Source organism: Podarcis vaucheri, assembly GCF_965113315.1.
Source record: "Podarcis vaucheri genome assembly, chromosome: 10".
NCBI lineage: Eukaryota > Metazoa > Chordata > Lepidosauria > Squamata > Lacertidae > Podarcis > Podarcis vaucheri.
In genome coordinates, this window is record NC_138748.1 from 38,220,954 (window position 1) to 38,240,931 (window position 19,978).

The 19,978-nt window shown below is 43.1% G+C and overlaps 1 protein-coding gene and 1 long non-coding RNA gene across 2 annotated transcripts in view; one reads left to right on the forward strand and one right to left on the reverse strand.

Annotated features, from left to right (window-relative positions):
* The window catches only part of LOC309542299 (uncharacterized protein), a 137,251-nt gene that overhangs the window by 107,738 nt on the left and 9,535 nt on the right, over positions 1-19,978 (reverse strand). The window contains exons 2-3 of the mRNA XM_082241061.1: positions 13,783-13,947; positions 4,673-4,769 (exon numbers count right to left, since the gene is read on the reverse strand). Coding sequence (XP_082097187.1) covers positions 4,673-4,769; positions 13,783-13,947 — 262 coding nt within the window. The remainder of the gene's footprint in view (positions 1-4,672; positions 4,770-13,782; positions 13,948-19,978) is intronic.
* Positions 109-13,543, forward strand: LOC309542322. Its single transcript, XR_014224199.1, has 3 exons — positions 109-171; positions 11,825-11,949; positions 12,797-13,543. It is a non-coding gene; the product is annotated as an uncharacterized lncRNA (long non-coding RNA).

Here is a 19,978-nt window from a genome sequence, read left to right on the forward strand (position 1 = left end):
GCTTATTTTAAAATAATAAAAATTCAGCCTTCCTTCCCACACTCAGCAGCACACAGTCCCTCCCAGGTGTAGCAGGTTCATGCAAGCCCTTAGCAATGAGATTTAACAGTACAATCCAGTACATGCCTATTCAGAAGTAAGTCTCATTGAGCGCAATGTGCTTACTCCCAGGTAAGTGGTCCCAGGACAGAAGGCTTCATTGTTCAAGAGTTTTTGGTCTGTTAGTGGCCTTGCTTTGAGGTCAGGGGGAGAGGTCTTTGAGGAAGCCTAATAAATACTATCACAGTGAAGTATCTGCCACACAGCTTGAAATCTATTTGCTAAATTGATCTGCCAAACTTGTTTCACTAGTTTTCCTGACAGAATTGAATCTTAGGCAGGTGAAGCTCCTCTCAGGATATAACGCAAATCTAAATACTTCCAACCAAAAGGCACACTTTGAGGCAAGGAGAAAAAAATACGCTGCCCTCCATGTGTTGTTGGACTACATAGCCCATCATCCTTGGCCATTAGCTAAGTAGGCTGGGGTTGGTGGAAGTTGTAATCTGACATCTGGATGGGACTATGACTGTTACAAACGACATATTCATGCATGACCATTTTTAACAGTGCTTCTGTGGAGTGTGCAAAATGCAGATCTGCTACTTGTGGTAAAGTGTTGCAGCTTCCATGAACCTGATTAGCCATAGATCACTCTGTTCCTGTGGATGGAACTATGCTGGTGTTAGACATAAGCATTAAACTCCTCCTACGTTGAAATAACCTGGAGGTATTTGAAGAGTGCATTTTCCTCCTTGGCTTTGATCTGCGGGGAGGGATAATTTTTGAAAAATATAATTTATGAATGAATGAGAAGGGAAAGAGTATGAAAGTGAAGAATAAAGCCTCTATGTTTCAATAATAATAATTTGTCATAATGGAGCTTTTAAAAAAGAGATGGCTAAAATGCTCTAAAAGTGTTCCTGTACAAGTATTAATTTTTGTTCTTTTCTTTCTTTTTGGCTAAACATAGAAGCATTTCTTCAAACAGCTAGACATCTGGCCTTTACTATGTTCTCTCAGATCCCTTGAAATCTTATCTGGATTCATATAAGCAAAGAGCAATCTTTGAAGTCAATATGGCACATAAAAAGCTTCTAACATCAATAAAGCCATTCAGAAAGCAGTAAATGAATGAAGGAAAAAATTCACCCTGTCCCAACCCATTCACATACACACAAACATGCTTTTCCCACCAACGCTGCTAATTTTAAGAGTAGCTGTACCTCAGGTTACTTTACAAATGAGCTTGCAAAGTAAACTTAATAGAACTCACCACCAAAAATGGATGTTGGGTCACATTTCATGTTGTTATTCAGAGAGACAAAATTATGGCACAAGTTTTGAGAATGGGCAGAGGGGCAGCACCCTGTTCCTGGAGAACTCAGGGCAGGCTCCAGGTCTGAGGGATCCACAGCAGAGAGGTGGACCCTTTCCTACATGAAGTTGAGCACTGCAGGCTTATGTGGTGATGGCAGCAGAGCTGTGATCAGCAGCGGATAACTGGGATCCAGTGTTTTAATTTCTCCCAATCCCTCCCTAGGTGTGTCACCACAGAGCATTGTGGGGAAATTCAAATGGCAACTCCAAGCTACTCTACACAGGAGACCCAGGGCATCTTTAACTTCAGAAATGGGCCTTAATAAACCCAGACAGCTGTCTGAGAATGCAGTATGTCAATACCAAGCCTGGAAAAATTCAACATCAGCATAACACAACAATGGTTCATAGGTTACTCACATAGCAAAAACAATATATACAGCCTGTTCAACATCCTGCCCCTATCAGGGGCATATATATATATACACGACACCATGGTTAAAAACACATAGAGCCCATAGACATGGTGTTTTAAAGGACAGGAGGAGTTTGGATTTGATATCCCGCTTTATCACTACCCGAAGTAGTCTCAAAGCGGCTCACATTCTCCTTTCCCTTCCTCCCCCACAACAAACACTCTGTGAGGTGAGTGGGGCTGAGAGACTTCAGAGAAGTGTGACTAGCCCAAGGTCACCCAGCAGCTGCATGTGGAGGGGTGGAGACGCGAACCCGGTTCCCTGATTATGAATCTGCCGCTCTTAACCACTACACCACACTGGTGTCTAACATAATAGCGTCTGACATAATAGCAAGACAAAATAATTCCTCCTGCTGCTTTTGCCTTAACAGTAGAGAGTGTAACACTTGGGAATAAGAAGGGTAGAACCTGCCCAGTAAACATCCATTAATTTTACCCCATCTTTCAAGCTTTTCAAAAGCTCTTTCGAAAGTTCAAAACTCACACTTTTTTTCAACCGCCTTCCCTTAAAAACAGCATGGGATTGAGCCACACTAAAGAGATGTATCTTCAAGCATTCATCTCCTCCTCTGTGGTGAGGGAATCCCACAACTGAGGGGCTGCTACAGAGAAGGCCAGTCAGAGCCCACCCCTCATTCCGTTCCCCAGGGACCATCTCTAAACTCCCATCACAATGTTCCTTGTAAGCAAATGCCTCTAAATTACTACAATCGCTACAGTTTTCAATGTGCTTTATGCTTCACATCATATATTGCCTTGATATTTTGGATGAGTTGGCATTATATAAATATTTTTTATAAATAAGTACCGAATATATGGGACGCGGGTGGCGCTGTGGGTTAAACCACAGAGCCTAGGACTTGCCGATGAGAAGGTCGGTGGTTTGAATCCCAGCAACGGGGTGAGCTCCCGTTGCTCGGTCCCTGATCCTGCCAACCTAGCAGTTCGAAAGCACATCACAGTGCAAGTAGATAAATAGGTACCTCTCCGGCGGGAAGGTAAATGGCGTTTCCGTGCGCTGCTCTGGTTCACCAGAAGCGGCTTAGTCATGCTGGCCACATGACCCGGAAGCTGTCTGCGGACAAACACTGGCTCCCTCGGCCAGTAAAACAAGATGAGCGCCCTTTACCTTTTTACCTTTACCGTATATATTATTATTATTATTATTATTATTATTATTATTATTAAAATGGAAACAGGAGAAAAGTATGCCCTGGATCACATCCCAGTAGCTTTCTTGATGCCCTGCAGCTGTTCCCTGCAGCTGCTGTCAGCTGGAGCCCTTTATTTGCTGATTCCCAGAATCTTAGAAGCGCCTATATTTGTTCTGTTGTACCATCGCAAGTATGGTTATCCCTGTGCTCTAGTGAAGATTTGTAGGTGCTAATATAATTCTGCCAAAGCTCAAATTTCAGAATTGTTTTTGCTAGGGATAGCTTACACCCAAAAGGCAGAAGCAGCAATGGACTGCCAGTGGCTGCATGACCCCATAGACACCAATAATTCCATCATAAAGTAATTCTCTTTTCAGGTGCTACTGACCCTCCCCACTTTTTATGCCCTTGCTTTATCGAAGATTAGCAGGATTTATTTTTATCATTCTAGTTTCAACGCGCTAGAAGGGCTCTTGTGAAAATCTAACATGAACTAACATTGGAGAGCAGAAACTGAAGCCACCAATTTCTTTTTTAAAAAAAAGATCTGGCCTGAGCCGGAAAAGGGTGAAAAACAGAGCTGTTCAAATGTCGCAATGTCATGTGATCTCTTATCTTTTTAGGGTTTGGTGCGGATGTTTTCCCTAACCAGCTTTGTCACATTGCTTCTAGGAAGGTCTCTGTGCTACTTACAGCTTTGTGGCATGCAAAAAATCAGCCTAAACTATCCTGCCTGTGCATTAACGTCTGCAGGGGAAGTCCCAGTAGCTTAATTCTTTGGTTCTTAAATAAGGTGGTACTTCCTGTCAGTTACACACCCCTTTGACAACCCTACTACTGAGGTACTCCAAGTAACAGACCCAGGGGATCACCACAGCCCTCTTAACTGGTTTGGGAGTCTTCTTTTTTTTGTAGAAGAATCTCTCCCCTGCTGACTGGAATGAGACCTAAGTAGACTGAATCTTTTCAGCTTCTACTTCTCCTGGCTCAACCTCAGCCTCCCAGTTAATTCCTTACTCTTACAGGAATGCCACACACTGTCCTAAGCGTAGAGACTCCTTTCTCTAGCTTGTGAGTGGATGTTTCCACCCAGAACCAACTCTCCCAACCTCTATCCCAACTCTCAAAATCCTCTCCTTTTCAGCTCCCCCTCCTGGAACCCTGGTCAATCAGAAGTTGCCATTCGTTAACCATTTGCTGCTGGTGCTCCATCATTCTCATAAATGCTTCTGGGTTAGGCTTGTTTGCCACTGGTCTTGAGAAATTATGGAGATCTGCTGATGCCGGCCACCTGCTTTCTTGCCTTCACAGGAGGCATTGGCCTTGACCACATTTGAAACCTCCCAATCACACCCATAAGCATTAGCCAGTCAACATTTACGAACCACACCAATAGCCACATTCACTGATTTCCCTCTTTTCATTCATTCACATTTGTGCCCCAGCTTCAACCCACAAATAACCACTGGCTTCTGAAGGTCAATTTCAACCAGCTTCCATCCACAAACATCAGCCTGCTTCAGCCTTACAAACACCCACTGACTTCCAAACGTGAAGTCCACCAGCTTCCACCCACCAACATTTGTCAGCTTCCACTAGATATAGATATAAGCCAACTTCTGACAATGGATATCAACCACAATCAAGCCACAATCCCTCTCAGAAAGTGAATTTGCCTTACTGTCACTCTGTAGCCACCAAGAGTGAGTAGATCACCTCTGTCCATTTGCCATTGTGCCACTTCCAAGTGGAGGACTGGGAAATGCTGGATCTTGCAGCTGTTGGGAAAGAGAAAAAGGTCCACTCAGCTGCCATGTACTTTTGTGATGTCACAAGTAATCCTTAACCAACAGCAACAGCATCATCATCTCCTCAGGCCTCACACTTGTGGGTGCACCTCAGCAGTGATTTACTTGTGGGCTTGCTTGTTTTTTTAAAAAATACTTATAGAGCAATGTCTTTGGGCCAAGTTGTTTAGGGCTTTGTGAATTAAAATAAGGACCATGAACCTGGCCAAGCAGAAAATCAGCAAGCAGTATCAAATGACTGTATTGGGGGACTGTGCTTGTAGAAATGTGTGTGTGAGGCAAAACTATACGAAAGGTGTATATTGGAAAAAATGTACACTAAAATGCTGGCACGTTTTGGTGAGGACTTTAAACAAAAATAATACTGTGGTGAACTAAACTTAAGACTGGAAAAATGAAAAACTGAAAGAAACCAAAATTGACAAATGTCACTGGAGAGCAACAGCAGGAGAGAGCTATAGCGCATGTTCTGTCATGCTGGCAGATGTCCCATGGGTATCTAGTTGCCCTCTGTGGGAACTGAACAGTGAACTAAATTTGCTTTGGTCTGATCCAAAAAGGCTCTTCTTACCTTTTTATCTGCAGAGACCAACTTCTGCTCTCTCTGTGTGTATTTCTGAAACTAGCATGGTGTCCATTCAACTGCCATTTTAACTAACTGGTCAGCTCAAGCGAGATATGTTTGCTCACTGAAAATTATCGTCTACAATCTCTCTCGATTTATGAAAATGCATAGGAAATGTGCAGGTATGCAAAACATATAGTCCAGTGCTGGGTGAAGGGAAGAAAGAAAAAATAAATGAGGGTTCATCAGCCTCCAGCCTATAGTTTTCACAGTGTGTTATGTCACAACAGCGCTGACATCAAGGTGGGAATTGCATGCAGTGCTTGCAAAATATCACCAAAAATGATCAGAGAAGGATGCTCTCATCCTAGTAATCTACATGCAATCATTACACCGCACATGCATGAATCTCGAGACCAAATTCATTATTCTTATTGCACCCTCTGCTGACTGGTTCCTTGAACAGCTTTAAGCAACTGATTCTTAACCAAGATATAGTGTGGAGCTGAGAGTTAACATCAAGAGAAATCCAACTGATGATCGTGTCCGTTGTGTTAGGTGAGGATAGGGTGAAAAGCAATGTGTTTAAATTATAAGACTGGTAGGTTTGGGTTTAATGTTAAATATTAAATGCAAGGTCCCTATGATTGTCGTGGAAGTTTCTTTCCTTGAAGGTTTTGAGGAACTATTGCTTGGAGTATCTTAGGCACCAGGCTTCAAGGCGTTCATTCGCAGATGGGTCTGTAGCCTCCTGCTCCGATACACACACCACCACCCCATTTCATAGATCTATGGGTCTATGGGTCTTTATACATTTTGGATAAATTGAAATGGTGGGCAGCCACTCTGTTTGTAATCCTGACTTGGCACACCAATGTTAAATCTAAGGAGATATACAACATGCACATGCTGGACGTTGCCGACTGAGAATGGTCTACCCTTTTCATAACTTTTGGCATTTTCCATATACTGACACAGCTCACTTTCGCAGTTTGGCTATTCAGCCCCACCAGTTCCTGAAATCCTACACAGGCAGCCAGCATCACCAGGGGACTCTTCTCCCAGTGCATAAAATGCTGCCATTTCCCCTCAGCTGGACGGAGCAGCCCTTCACAAAACAAGCTGGCTGGCCTTACAACGGCTGTAAATTTATTATCAGAATACATGACTCTTGCCTGAATTATACTGCAAAGCCTGTCTGCACAGCAGGGCAGGAAAGCACCAAATGAGCATCGTTTTGTGTTGTTGTTTTTATTATCGCTGCTGGAACAAAGTAACCGGGTTGACAGGAGATGTGTTTGTTGGCAAGAAGGCCATGACATTTTGAAAACCGCAGGGACCATCCTGCCTCACCAAACACCAAGCGTATGCAAAGAAAATGCACACGGCCGTGGTAGAAAGGCGCATCTATTGTCTTGCTGGCAGGCAGCGCCAGAATGGAGAGCATCCCAGAAATGACATACAAAACTATTTGAGAAAGTGCTTGCCAACGCTGAAAGAAAAGGAAGCAGCACAATGGTAGCCGAGGAAGAAGCAGCTGGGCTCCGCAGCACCAGCCTGCATATTTCAGTTTGTATTATCCGCACTGTTTCATACAGTAAAAGAGGTCTTCCAAGGGGAATCTTTTATTTATTCACCAAACAATCTAACGTTCTGCTTCCTTCATCAGTTGATCTGTACCAAGGTTGATGAATCCGTGGCCCTGCAGGTGTTACTGGGCTCCAACTCCCAGCAGCAGCCCCAGCCAGCATGGCCAATGGTCAGGGATGATGGGAATTGGAGTTTAACAACATCCGAAGGGCCAAGGGTTTTCCGTTCCTGAGCTGTATGAAATATCTATGTGTGTCTTATCTATATACCCATCTCAAAGCATTGGCAGCAATTAATTCATTTTTAAGTGCATTTGCATCCTGGAACCTCTAGTCATTCAGCTGTCATCTCTGCCCAGGCTGTTAAGGTACGTCCATCTTACCACTTACTCTACATCCAGTTTTCTAATCAGGCTGAAGCTGGTTTGAAAATGCAGGAAAGGTCAGGTTGGGGTGGGAGAGGGCACCAGGCGGTGGCAGACCTGCACCATGCTAGATTAGAGGGCAGTGGCTGAGGAGGACCACCAGCGAGAGGGAAGGAAGGAGGGAGGGAGGGAGGGGGAGGAGGGCACTCCTTCCTCCTCCTCTCTATTGTCACTTTTGCCGGGCTGGGCTCCTCATCAGCCGCACCAAAAGCTGTGCAACCGCCATTTTAGACTGGCTGAGCTTGAATACGAGAAAAAAAGGCATCCTGACTAAAGTCCAAATGGGACAGGGGAATCCCATTTTTCTAGGGACAGGTGGCAACCCTGTTCTGGTTTCCGAGCCTTAGACTATTCATGACACACTGCCCTCCTAATATTCAAATTCTTTAGTAAAGCAGGGTAATATATAAATAACACTGTATGTGGATTCCTTCCTCCCAACAAAAACAGTCAAGGAAGAAAGTAAACAAATGGCGTAGCCTGCCCCTTGGAAACAATGGACACCATGCAAGCAGCGATCAAAGGCAATGCAAGCTTGGTTCCGTGCTCAAGGTCACATCAGCTTCAGTTTTTTCCAGGTTCTGTTTGTAAATGCTTAATTGAAATTGCCCCTCGACTTAGTTTGAATGACCCATAAAGCTTTGTCATGCCAGAGCATCCAGCCATTTGGGAAGACCTAGTGAAAACCTTTTTGGTAGATTCACTTGCTAGACAACAGGCTTAATTTCTCTGTTTAACTTGGTCTGGCCCAGTAAGTCACTGAAAACAGGCATCAAATAGTTGGATTGCCAACACTGCGTGCAAATATGTTAGAATAAAGGCTGCAGTCCTGGAGTAACTCAATCCAGATAAGACTGAGGCACTGTTAGTGGGCAGTTCCCTAAACCAGGTAGATGGGACCCCCTGTTGTCCCCCTGTAGTAACCTCTAGAGTGGAATCTACACACAAATTTTAAAAATGCTGTGAAAATGCTTTTTTAAAAAGAGTTTTGAGAAATACATTGAATTTTGCATAGCTCATTTTCACCATCTAGTGTCACATTTGTATATTACACTTTATAACACATTTTAAGTGTTTTATTTGCAGCTGTGTAGGGACATGGGTGGCGCTGTGGGTTAAACCACAGAGCCTAGGACTTGCTGATCAGAAGGTCGGCAGTTCGAATCCCCATGACGGGGTGGGCTCCTGTTGCTCGGTCCCTACTCCTGCCAACATAGCAGTTTGAAAGCACGTCAAAGTGCAAGTAGATAAATAGGTACCGCTCCGGCGGAAAGGTAAACGGCGTTTCCGTGCACTGCTCTGGTTCGCCAGAAGCGGCTTAGTCATGCTGGCCACATGAACCAGAAGCTGTCTGCGGACAAACGCTTGCTCCCTCCGCCAGTAAAGCAAGATGAGCAATGCAACCCCAGAGTCGGTCACGACTGGACCTAACGGTCAGGGGTCCCTTTACCATATATATATTATTATAAAAATGGAAACAGGAGAAAAGTATTAGTCCTGCTGGCCACATGACCCGGAAGCTGTACGCCGGCTCCCTCGGCCAATAAAGCAAGATGAGCGCCGCAACCCCAGAGTCGGCCACGACTGGACCTAATGGTCAGGGGTCCCTTTACCTTGCAGCCGTGTAGCTGAATCCTAGGTTAGAGGAGAAGGACAAGGATATAATTAAATTTATATACCTCCCTTCATCAAAAAATCTCAGGGCAGTTCACAAGATAAAAAATACAAGATGAAAACACAAATAAGTGGTTAAAGCAAAAATAAGAAAACAATAGCCACCTCCCTGTCCATAAACACATTTAAAAGCCTGTAGGATATTAATCAGCAAAAGGCTTTGTTGAAGAGGAATGTTTTCACCTGTCGCCTAAAGATATATAACAAAGGTGCCAGGCATAACTCCCTGCGGGGAATGTCCCACAAGCGGGGAGCCATAGCAGAAGAGACACTTTCTCATGTTGCCGCCCTCTGGGCCTCTAGCAGAGGAGGCACACAAAAGAAGCGCCTCAGATGATGATTGCAGGGTCTGGGTCAGTTTACATGGGGAGATGCAGTCCTTGAGATGGTGGTGGTGGTGGTGATTACAGCGGTACCTCAATTTTCGAGTGTCTCAAAAGCCGAAAATTTCAGTTCTCGAACACTGAAAACCCAGAAGTACTGTAATTGCTTCCATTTTTGAATGCACCTTGGAAGCTGACCTTGCAGACCGCCCTTTGCACCTCGGTTGTCAAATGTTTTGGAAGTCGAACGGCCTTCCGGAATGGATTACATTTGACAATCGAGGTACCACTGTACTATTACTATTATTAGTATGACTATTATTACCCGTCCACCTGGCAGTCCTGAGGCACTGAATGCATTATATGTCAAATTCGGCACTTTGAATTGGGCTCAGAAACTAATTGGTGGCCAGTGCATTTAGGCCAGGACTATATGCTCAAACTGTCTTGCCCCAGTAAGCAACCTGGCAACTGAATTCTGCACCAGCTGAAGTGAGCTTCATGGCTGAGTAGGGATTCAAACTCTGATCTCTCAGTAAGGTAAAGGTAAAGGTAGCCCTGACCATTAGGTCCAGTCGTGGACGACTCTGGGGTTGCGGCGCTCATCTCACTCTATAGGCCGAGGGAGCTGGCGTTTGTCCGCAGATAGCCTTCAGGTCATGTGGCCAACAGGACTAAGCCGCTTCGGGTGAACCAGGGCAGTGCATGGAAATGCCGTTTACCTTCCTGCTGGAGTGGTACCTATTTATCTACGTACTTGCACTTTGACGTGCTTTCGAACTGCTAGGTTGGCAGGAGCTGGGACCGAACAACAGGAGCGCACCGTGTTGCGGCAGAACTATACAAAACTATACTGGCTCTCTTCTCTCGATCATTAGTTATCTGTATTTTATTTAAACTAAGACATATAATACTTCCTCTAGAGATGAATTTTTCTTGGTATCTGATATATTACTTGGGGGCACTTCTCAGCTGCTTGTCATAATACATATTTCAAGGCAGATTTGTGATCTAATACCTTTTCTTGAGGATTGGTGTTAGTATATAATACTCTGAGCCATGTATCTAAAAAGAAATAGGCAATGTCAGTAGGAGTCAGTAAATGATTTGTTGCCATTATAGTTATAACTGATTTTAGATGTATAAAAAGTCCCTTCTGTGCCATGTCCTGTGCTGCTTTTCACAAAGGCACAGAGTATTTTGTTCCATGAGTTTTAATGCATCTGCCTTTGCAAAGCTAATGCAGTACTAGAAATTGCTTTCTGTGGCAATTCATGTTTTATTGATACAGTGCACGTAAAAGTAATCTTAAATATTTCAATGCAGTCAAGAGGTTAGGTAAAGAAAGGAAGTCCCATCCTCCACCCTTGGAATTTTCTCAACTTTCATTCCAGATTACGATTTTCTCCCCAGAAAAGATGAAAATGTCTTTGTTATGAGTCGTAATGCAGGAATCATTTCTTCCTAAATGGCTGTGTGTGTGTGTGTGTGTGTGCGCATTTCTTTAACGAATAAGTATTTGGGGTCTACATGGTTACTGGAGCTTACTGGAAACAGTACAATCCAGTGAATTATGTGTTGGGTATGGTTATGGAAAACATGAGCTCAAATTACAGTTATAGGTTTGTTGCCTTTGGGCAGGAATACAAGTTGACTGCAATTCCAAATTCTGTGGCTGGCACAATCAAATTCACAAGGTTTGCTGCAAATGGATGGTAAAAATAACAAATCTAAATCAGGTCCATAGAGGTCATTCTCTGGTGCCTGTGAGGCACTTCTACCTATTCTGTGTGTGTGTGTGTGTGTGTGTGTGTGTGTGCGTGCGTGTGTGTGTATAACTTATTTATTGGATTTATATACCGCCCTTCATCAGAAGATCTCAGAGTGGTTCACAAGATAAAAATACAAGACAAAAGGTGAGGGGGAGGGGTGTGAAGAACAAAGAGAACGCATGCTTTTGAAGGAAAGCTCAAGAAGATAGAGGGTTTGGGGTGAACCTGAGAGAGAAAGTTTAGAATTGGGGGTCCTGGGAGAGCAAATGGGTAGGGGAGAGAGAGAGATTGAGATTTTGGGGTGAGTTGATTAGCTGAAATGAGTGGTTTGAGAGGTAATTGTACAGGAATTGATTTGAAAGCTGGATCTGGGTGAGAGATTAATTTGGATTTGACCGTCCCATTAACTGCTCTATCTATGGTAGTTCAGTATTGCCAACGTTGATTAGCTCTCCAGGCAGGGGGCATTGGCAATACTGAACTAGAAGGAGCAGTGGCTCTGACACAATATAAGGCAACTTCCTTAGCAGTGGGTGGGACCTGATTTTAGCATCAATAAGATTTCCCAGATAGTGGAGAGCCTACCCTGTCTTATTCCACCCCCACCCCCTGCAATGGCCAATTATCTCATCTCTTTTACTTCCCACTCATCTCCAATACTGTGAACTGGGATGCAGGACAAGTGCTTTGGATGATGAATTGTTGGAAGTCACGCCAGGAGAGGACCCAGCTACCTTCACCTGTTTACCACTTTTCATGTGAAAACAATCTCTGTCCATTCTGCAATTCAAAGGGACAAATTGTAAGCGATGCAGTGGCCATTGTTACATCTAGTTTATCCCTAAGGAAAGCAGGATATTCCAATAGCTGTTAAGGTGTAAAACATATGCTTGTCATACGTCATCTTTCTTGTCAGTTGGCCAATGTTGTTTGAACATAATGGAAAGGAAGTCACACTGATGGAGTTCTGCCTATGATGGTGAAGGGATGGCATGACTGGCTTGCTGCAGGAGAACAGCAAACCCTGAGCAAAAGCCTGGTCCACAGACTCTGCCCCGAGATATACAAACAGAAACTTAGAAACTCATATACAATCCAGCAAGTTCTGCCTTTATGCAGGCCTTGTTTGTTAACATAAATGCACTACACCAGATTGGCTGTGTAGCAATTCTGTTTACTTTCCCTTATGGTTATACCCTCTGGTATAAACACATCTATTTCATATTGCAGATATTTCCATATGCCTTGTGGAGTTCTATAACCACAGATACGTTTGCAGAATTTCACAATTTTCTCATCATTTGAAAAACACTGTTAGTAATCGTAAACTTTCAAGCAGGGAGGCCTAGCAACTCCTCAGAGAGGGTCTTGCCTCTAAGGATACAGGTCACTTCTTGGTTCACATGGAGAAGCTGTTTTCAACGGAGCCCAGTGACAGAAGTGTATGGCTGTATTGAGGCAGCACCGGGTGTTGAATTTTTGCACCCGGGGCAACTGCCTCTGTGCACACAAACCCATGCTACACCACTGTGCCAATGGTGGGCAGGGGCAGAGACAAAAAAGCGCAGAGCAACAAATGCACAATTTACCTTTGTTCACAAGGCTAGTTTCCTCTCCCTCTCTCTCTCCCCCCTTTCTCCTCCATCTAGACAAGCAAGAGACATGATCAGCGTTCAAAGATGCATTTATAGCCCCGCCAAAAACCCCCAGCTGAGGTGTGAGGCGAGAGTCCATGAGGGGTGTGGCCTGTGGATAGCTCCATGGGCCAGCTGAAGAGAGCTGAAGGGCTGCTTTTGGTTCCCGGGCTTGAAGGTCCCCACCACCACCACCACGAAAGAAATTATAACCACCAAGGGAAGATCAGTCTTGGCAGGTCTTGGGAAATGAAGACAGGATACTGCCAAGATGCCTGATGAAAAAATGGCAAATGGGGGCAGGGTGGTGTCAAAAAGGAGAGAAGAAACTGTTATGTATTGAAGTTCTCACCCTGGCCACCAGGGGTATCATGTATATAGTTTTCACTCAGGTCCACGTCAGTTAATTTAGGCGGGAAACCCTGGGTTGTTGTTGTTACAATGTTGACAGCCGGCTGCCTATACAGTGGTACCTCAGGTTACATACGCTTCAGGTTACAGACTCCGCTAACCCAGAAATAGTGCTTCAGGTTAAGAACTTTGCTTCAGGATGAGAACAGAAATCGTGCTCCGGCAGCGCAGCAGCAGCAGGAGCCTCATTAGCTAAAGTGGTGCTTCAGGTTAAGAACAGTTTCAGGTTAAGAACGGCCCTCCGGAATGAATTAAGTACTTAACCTGAGGTACCACTGTAAAAGCAAGGCCAGCTGAGCTGTTTGCTCTTCAGTTCAGTTCCAGCTTACTATAAAGAACCACTTGGAGAAATCTCTGTGTCGTCTGCTTTGTCAACCCGCTACTTAATAGAAACTTATCATCTGCCACCTCATATGCACAGTAACCTTCAACCGCAGCCAACACCTCAGAATTTCTACAGGACCCCAAAGAGCATTCTGATCTTCAAGGGCTGTTTTTGTCCTTCAGCCCTGTGAAATTGCCCCTCCCCCACAAAAAAAAACATGAGCCACATACATCAGGCCAGCATTAAATGCAACTGTGTGACTCACCACCTCCTTGTCAAACAGATCTCCTTGATCCACCTTTTGCTTTTGCTCCTCTTCCCTTCCCTTGCCTGCCTTGTTGTGTTGCTTTTCCTTTGTAAGCCTGAGGGAAGAGGCAGGCTAGTTCTGTTTTTTTCACTGATGTGAGCTACTTTGAGAGACAATATTCGTCTGAAGAGTGAGATAAAGAAATAGATTGGTTGAATATTCCGTACCATTTCTTTAGATAGCACGATGCATTCTAAGTCATAGTTGAAGCTCGATTCTAGAATTTAGCTTCTTTCTGTTTATGATTATTTTGCTTGTTTTTGGTGGTTGCATATGGAAACACAAACATATCCAGTTATTCTCTCATGCTTTGCTTCTACTACATAAGCTTCACCTTAATTATTCACATTCATATCTAGAGGGAAAGAGGGAGGCTTTTTATAGCTTTGCCATGGCCAAGTTTCCCCAAGTTAGACTGTGTTGTGAGCCCATAATAAGCAGCTAGAAAGAACTGCAAATCTCAAGTGCCACCAAGATCACCCACAAAGCAAGTCTTATATTTTAATATGTGTACAGCCCTTGAAACATTCTTGGCACTTTTAAAATATTTATTAAGGAAATAATCTGGAAGTGCATGAGGCCACCAGCTTGCTGAAGATATAAGCAGGACTAGGTCTGGTCACTGCCTGGAAGAGTGACTGCTTAGAAACCACCAGAGCTTGGAAAGAACTAGTTCACTTTAACTATATTCACTGGATGAGATTTTTAAAAATCTCCAAACTGCACCTGAAAATGGTTCCCATAATTGCCGAGTGAACTGAATGTGAATTAATTTCATTTGGGGCTAGAACCTTGAACAATTTCTCGTTCATCTTCAAGGTCTTTCTCATACATGTGTTTAAGAAAGACTATTTCACTCTTTAAGCTTAAAGATTATGATTGTAGGAGTAACTAAATTAAATGACTCGCATTCCACTGCATGCGTGTTTACTTAGTCTTCTTAAGTGTATTTTATGCTTCAGCACAGCAGCTTGTAACATATTCAGTGCTGGGGGGAAATTTGTCAAAGGATCATTTGAATGAACTTGAACTGAACCGAGGACCAAATGTGAAACAAACTGGTTTGGTTTTGTAAAGGGAGAAACTTGGCCTGGAATTAGTTCCTTTATAACATGGACTTTCCAAGTTCTGAGAACTACTGTCTCCTGCCTTCGGTTCCATGAAGCAAGAAACATGGGACTAAACATAAGAAAAACCGAATAGCTAATAAATAAATGATAATGGTTAGTGCTACAATGAGAGACGAAAAGAGTTCTGTGGCCTAGAAAGCTTCTTCCCACCCACTGGTTGATAAGTAGATTGCCTTCCTGCTTCAGGCAGCTTTTGGATGACATCCACTGTCAAACAAAAGAATTGTTTGGCACTAGAATCTGACCAGGCCTCCACTACTCGTGTGGTTTATAATCTCATATGGAGCTTTTCATTAAAATATGCCGGAAAAAACTTTCTTCCTTATTCCATATGTCACATTGGAACAAAAACTCCAGTACCCTGTAAGGCAGCAAAGCTAACAGCATCCAATTAATACAGGAAGTGCCATCTCTCCCCCCCCCGCCCCATGCAATTATACTGAGTTTGTTGAGGCATTAACATGAGAAGGATTTCAATCAGGTATGCATCCCCAACACCCACCCCAAGTTGGGCAAAATTTGGCTTTGGAATCACTTTAGAACAGAGACTGGAAAAGAGCAGTTAATATGAGATTTATTTTAAAATGGAATTTACTTGTGATTTTTTATTTTTTTATTTTTTTACTATTCTGCATTTTCACACACCCACACACCCAAAAAAACAACTATGGATGAATTTCATTTCTGGACAAAATGTTGTGCATAATGACAAAAGCATCTGAGTTCCTTAAATATCTATTTCCGTATGCTTTGAGCATTATACTAAGAAAAAATAGGGGGGCACCACTGAAAAATACATGTCTGTTTAAACTTTTAAATGAATGTACACTTGGAAGCTTTTCCATGGTATGCAAAGAAGTGATGGACTATGGGTTTTCCAGAACATTCTGAGACGTTTCAATCAAGAATAGACATTGAAAATAAAGTGGGAGTTATTCATGGATTGGGAGGGAGACTGAAACCTAATGAAGAGAGTTGCAGTGTAGCAAGTAGATGCCACACTTTTTACCTTCCCATCTACCCCATGTGTTGTAGTCAGCAAAACCTTACTCAGAGTAGGCCTGTTGAACTTAATGGACCTAACTTTGTTAATTCGAGTTCGTCTGCTGTAAGTAAAACTTAACTGAATACCACCCCACACATTTAAAGCACATGGAGTGGAATTCTAAGTTTCCATTACTGAGAGCACTACTTCCTGCCTGATATCCCCTCTTCTTCCCTAATGTGTCATTCTGGGGTTTCTTCTGACCTTCCCCTGAGCTAATTTTGGGGGCAGAGTGCTCAACAGGAGAGAAGAGAGCAAAAGTGCTGTCTCCCACTAGTGCAACTATTTATTTTGGGGAGTCCATTTACGCCCCCCCCCCACCTCTCACACAAAGAGGGCTCCACTTTGTGCCAAGAGATTCTCACTATGGCAATCTTCCTCGCTCTTGTGGAAGAAGGCGTGAGTGTGTTGGTACGCATTTAAAGTTACAAGTCCCCAGCCAAACACTCTGCCAGTTAATGAGCTTTGGATCCAAGAACTGGCATGCTCTTCTCCGCTCACCAAGACGTGTAATTAAGACTGCAGTTGGTCGGCAAGTTACTGCTTGTACCGCAGTGCATTCACGCAATCCATAGAGCTTAGGTTGTTTCAATCAAACCCCCAACACACACACCACAAAAAACTTTATTACCCTCTTGGAGGCATACAGCAGTATATAAAAGAGTCATTGCCTTTAAAGCCTGCTTTCTGTTACTTCAAAAGTTTGACAAGCCCTTTACTTACAAAAGGTTATGGTTAGCATACATGATAAAGTTGTTGACGTTGTTTACATTATCTGCAAGAGGCCATGAGTTATTACGGTTCTGTTCTGAGAGGCTAAGCATCTTAAGTCAGTCAAACTGCACTCATGGCATCTAATCTACCGAAACTAGCATGTGGTTGCAAGAGCAAAAGTAAACAAGGCTTTGAAACCTTTGAAGATTTGTAATCAGAACTCTTGTATTCTTGGTAATTACCAGATAATGAGCAGTTAAGTGTTTATAACTACCTTATTTCTCTTACAGTCCTACAGTAATTGTGTGTTTATTGTGAAGGAACTAGGATAGGATATGCAATCATTTTATATACCTATAATCACCAGGACCCCCCATGTGGGAATAAGGCAAGCAAAGGAAAGAAAGCTATTTTTAACGCTGGAGACCATCCCTAGTGCCATCACTGCATGGGTCACCTTGGAGAACCATAAACCATCTTCCAGCATTTAGTCATTCTAAGTCCTTCTGCCAACCTGCACCCTAGAAATAACAATGCCAGGCTGTGGGATTGGGAAAAAGCATAGTCGGAGGCCCCATTCACACCATACATTTAGAGCACTATGATGCCACCGAAAACAGTCATAGCTTCCCCCAAAGAATTCTGGGAGCTGTCGTTTGTTAAAGAGTTGTTAGGAAACCCCATTCTTTCCTCACAGACTATCAGTGTGGGTTCCCTCACAGATCTATAATTCTTCACAGGGAACTCTGGGAATTGTAGCCCTGTGAAGGAAATAGGGGTCTCCTAACAACTCTTAACACCCTTAACAAACCTCAGCTCCCATAATTCTTTGGGGAAGGTATCACTCTTCAAGGTGATATTGTAGTCCTTTAAATGTACGCTGTGAATGTGGCCTAAATGGATATCTGGCAAGTTGCCTTTGCCACATCGACATGGTTGCTTTAGCAAGAACATACCCAGGCAGTGCATGTGTCTTGAGCACACCCAACCAACAAACAGCCAGTAGTTTAATACTTTATTGACAAAACACAAATTTACAGAAACTCCAGAGGGGCGTTAAACACACACACATTTCTGGAGTCAGCTGACACCCCTCCCCAGGCTTATGCTTTGAGCTGGACTGTTTACTCCCATGATTTTCTGGGTTAGGGGAGATTCGAATTATTATTTTTCTGTTATCAAAGACAGTGGTACCTCGGGTTAAGAACTTAATTCATTCTGGAAGTTCGTTCTTAACCTGAAACTGTTCTTAACCTGAGGTACCACTTTAGCTAATGGGGTCTCCCGCTGCCGCTGCACCACCACCGTGCGATTTCGGTTCTCATCCTGAGGTAAAGTTCTTAACCTGAGGTATTATTTATGGGTTAGTGGAGTCTAACCTGAAGCGTCTGTAACCTGAGGTACCACTGTAACATGGAAATTAACTCTATACATGTACTATAGAACATTAGTTATCCAAAAGTGGCTTTGGTGTCATGTGAAAAGTTAAATATAATACAGCAATTAACAGTTAGAGAAATTGAATAAACTGCTGTGCAAACACAGGTCTGGTGGGCTACCACACAAGGCATCAATGCATTAAATGCATTTTGCAGTCTTTGAAAACACACCTATCCGGAAAGCGGCATGGAAGAGGGACCGACCAAGGCTTTGAAAGATGCTGTGCTGCCATCTGGTGGTCTTTATATATGATGGCCCTTACATAATATTTACATTTGTGACAAGCTTCATTGTTTTAAGATGATTCGTTTTAGTTACAAGACGACAAAAACCTGCAGAGTCTCTCCAAATAGACACCACTCTGAGACATGTAAAATGAACATGGATGTTCATGACTAATGATGCCTTCAATGCTCTGAAAAAAATATCATCTGCACTCAGCCAGAACGTGCAATTAATTAAAAGAGCAGGTTGCTCAGGTTACCTGCCAAATTCTATCAATGTACATTCCAGTAGCAATACAAACCTTAAAATAATTTCATAACAATAATGCCTCAACAATCTGAAGCATCAAAATATGTTAGTAATGAGGTTAGTCGTGTCACGTCTTAAGGGAGACTGTGACAATTCGTAATAACAGAGGAAAAGAGATATTGGATGAAATGTAACAGCACAGCTGAGATTATCATAACCACATCATAGGCTATTTGATAGTTCGTTTTATTTAATTGCCCTGACTAGGATCAATCATGGAGAGAATGGGCCCTCTATAACTTTTCCTTGGAAAATCCCACCCCCTCAAAAAATGATTTAATTGCAGCAAATGGCATTTTTGTGAGCAAACAGTACCTTGAGGGGGCCTGATTTTCAACCCTCTGACGACACTATGATTCTAATCCAGATTTGCACATACACCTCCAGAGCTCCTATTTTAAAAACAACAAGAGAGCAACATGTTTAATGTTCCATCAAATTTGGCCTTCATTTGTTTGTTTCTGCAGAACAATAATTCAATGCATCATTATTTGGTACCCACAGATATACTGAACACCTTTCCCTTGACTCTCCCTCTTATCATGTGACCTCCAGTTTGACAGCCTTTTCTTGCGCTACTACATCTCCTCTCTCTTGTTGGCTTTGTGGGGGTTTGGCAAGCATTAAAAAAATGTTGGCACATGTTTCCGGTGAATTGTCTGTGAGAGAATAAAGTGTCAATGAGGAAGATGATGTCTCAGTTTCTGACAAGACTTCCAGATATTCTTATGGAACCCTAAATAAAACTAAGAAACGCTCCCTCTCTCTTGCTTAATGTCAAATATAATCAAGAGTGGGTCTTCAATCTTTCCTCAGAAGCCCTTGCCTACATACACACACACACACACAGACACACACACAGTGAAATGACTCTACACATGTGCACACACTCATACAATACCTAAAATATGATCCCTAGCCATTCCATACATAGAACAGGTGGAGTTATACATTACAGACAGTAAACTTTTGGTCAATTTTCAGACAATCAGTTCAACAACAACAACATTAATACCCCACCCATCTGGCTGGGTTTCCCCAGCCACTCTGGGGAGCTCCCAACAGAATATTATTATTATTATTATTATTATTATTATTATTATTATTAAAGCAATAAAACATCAAACACTGAAAACCTTCCTAAACAGGGCTGCCTTCAGATGTCTTCTAAAAGTCAGGTAGTTGTTTATTTCCTTGACATCTGATGGGAGGGCCTTCCACAGGGCGGGTGCCACTACCGAGAAGGCCCTCTGCCTGGTTCCCTGTAACCTCACTTCTCACAGTGAGGGAA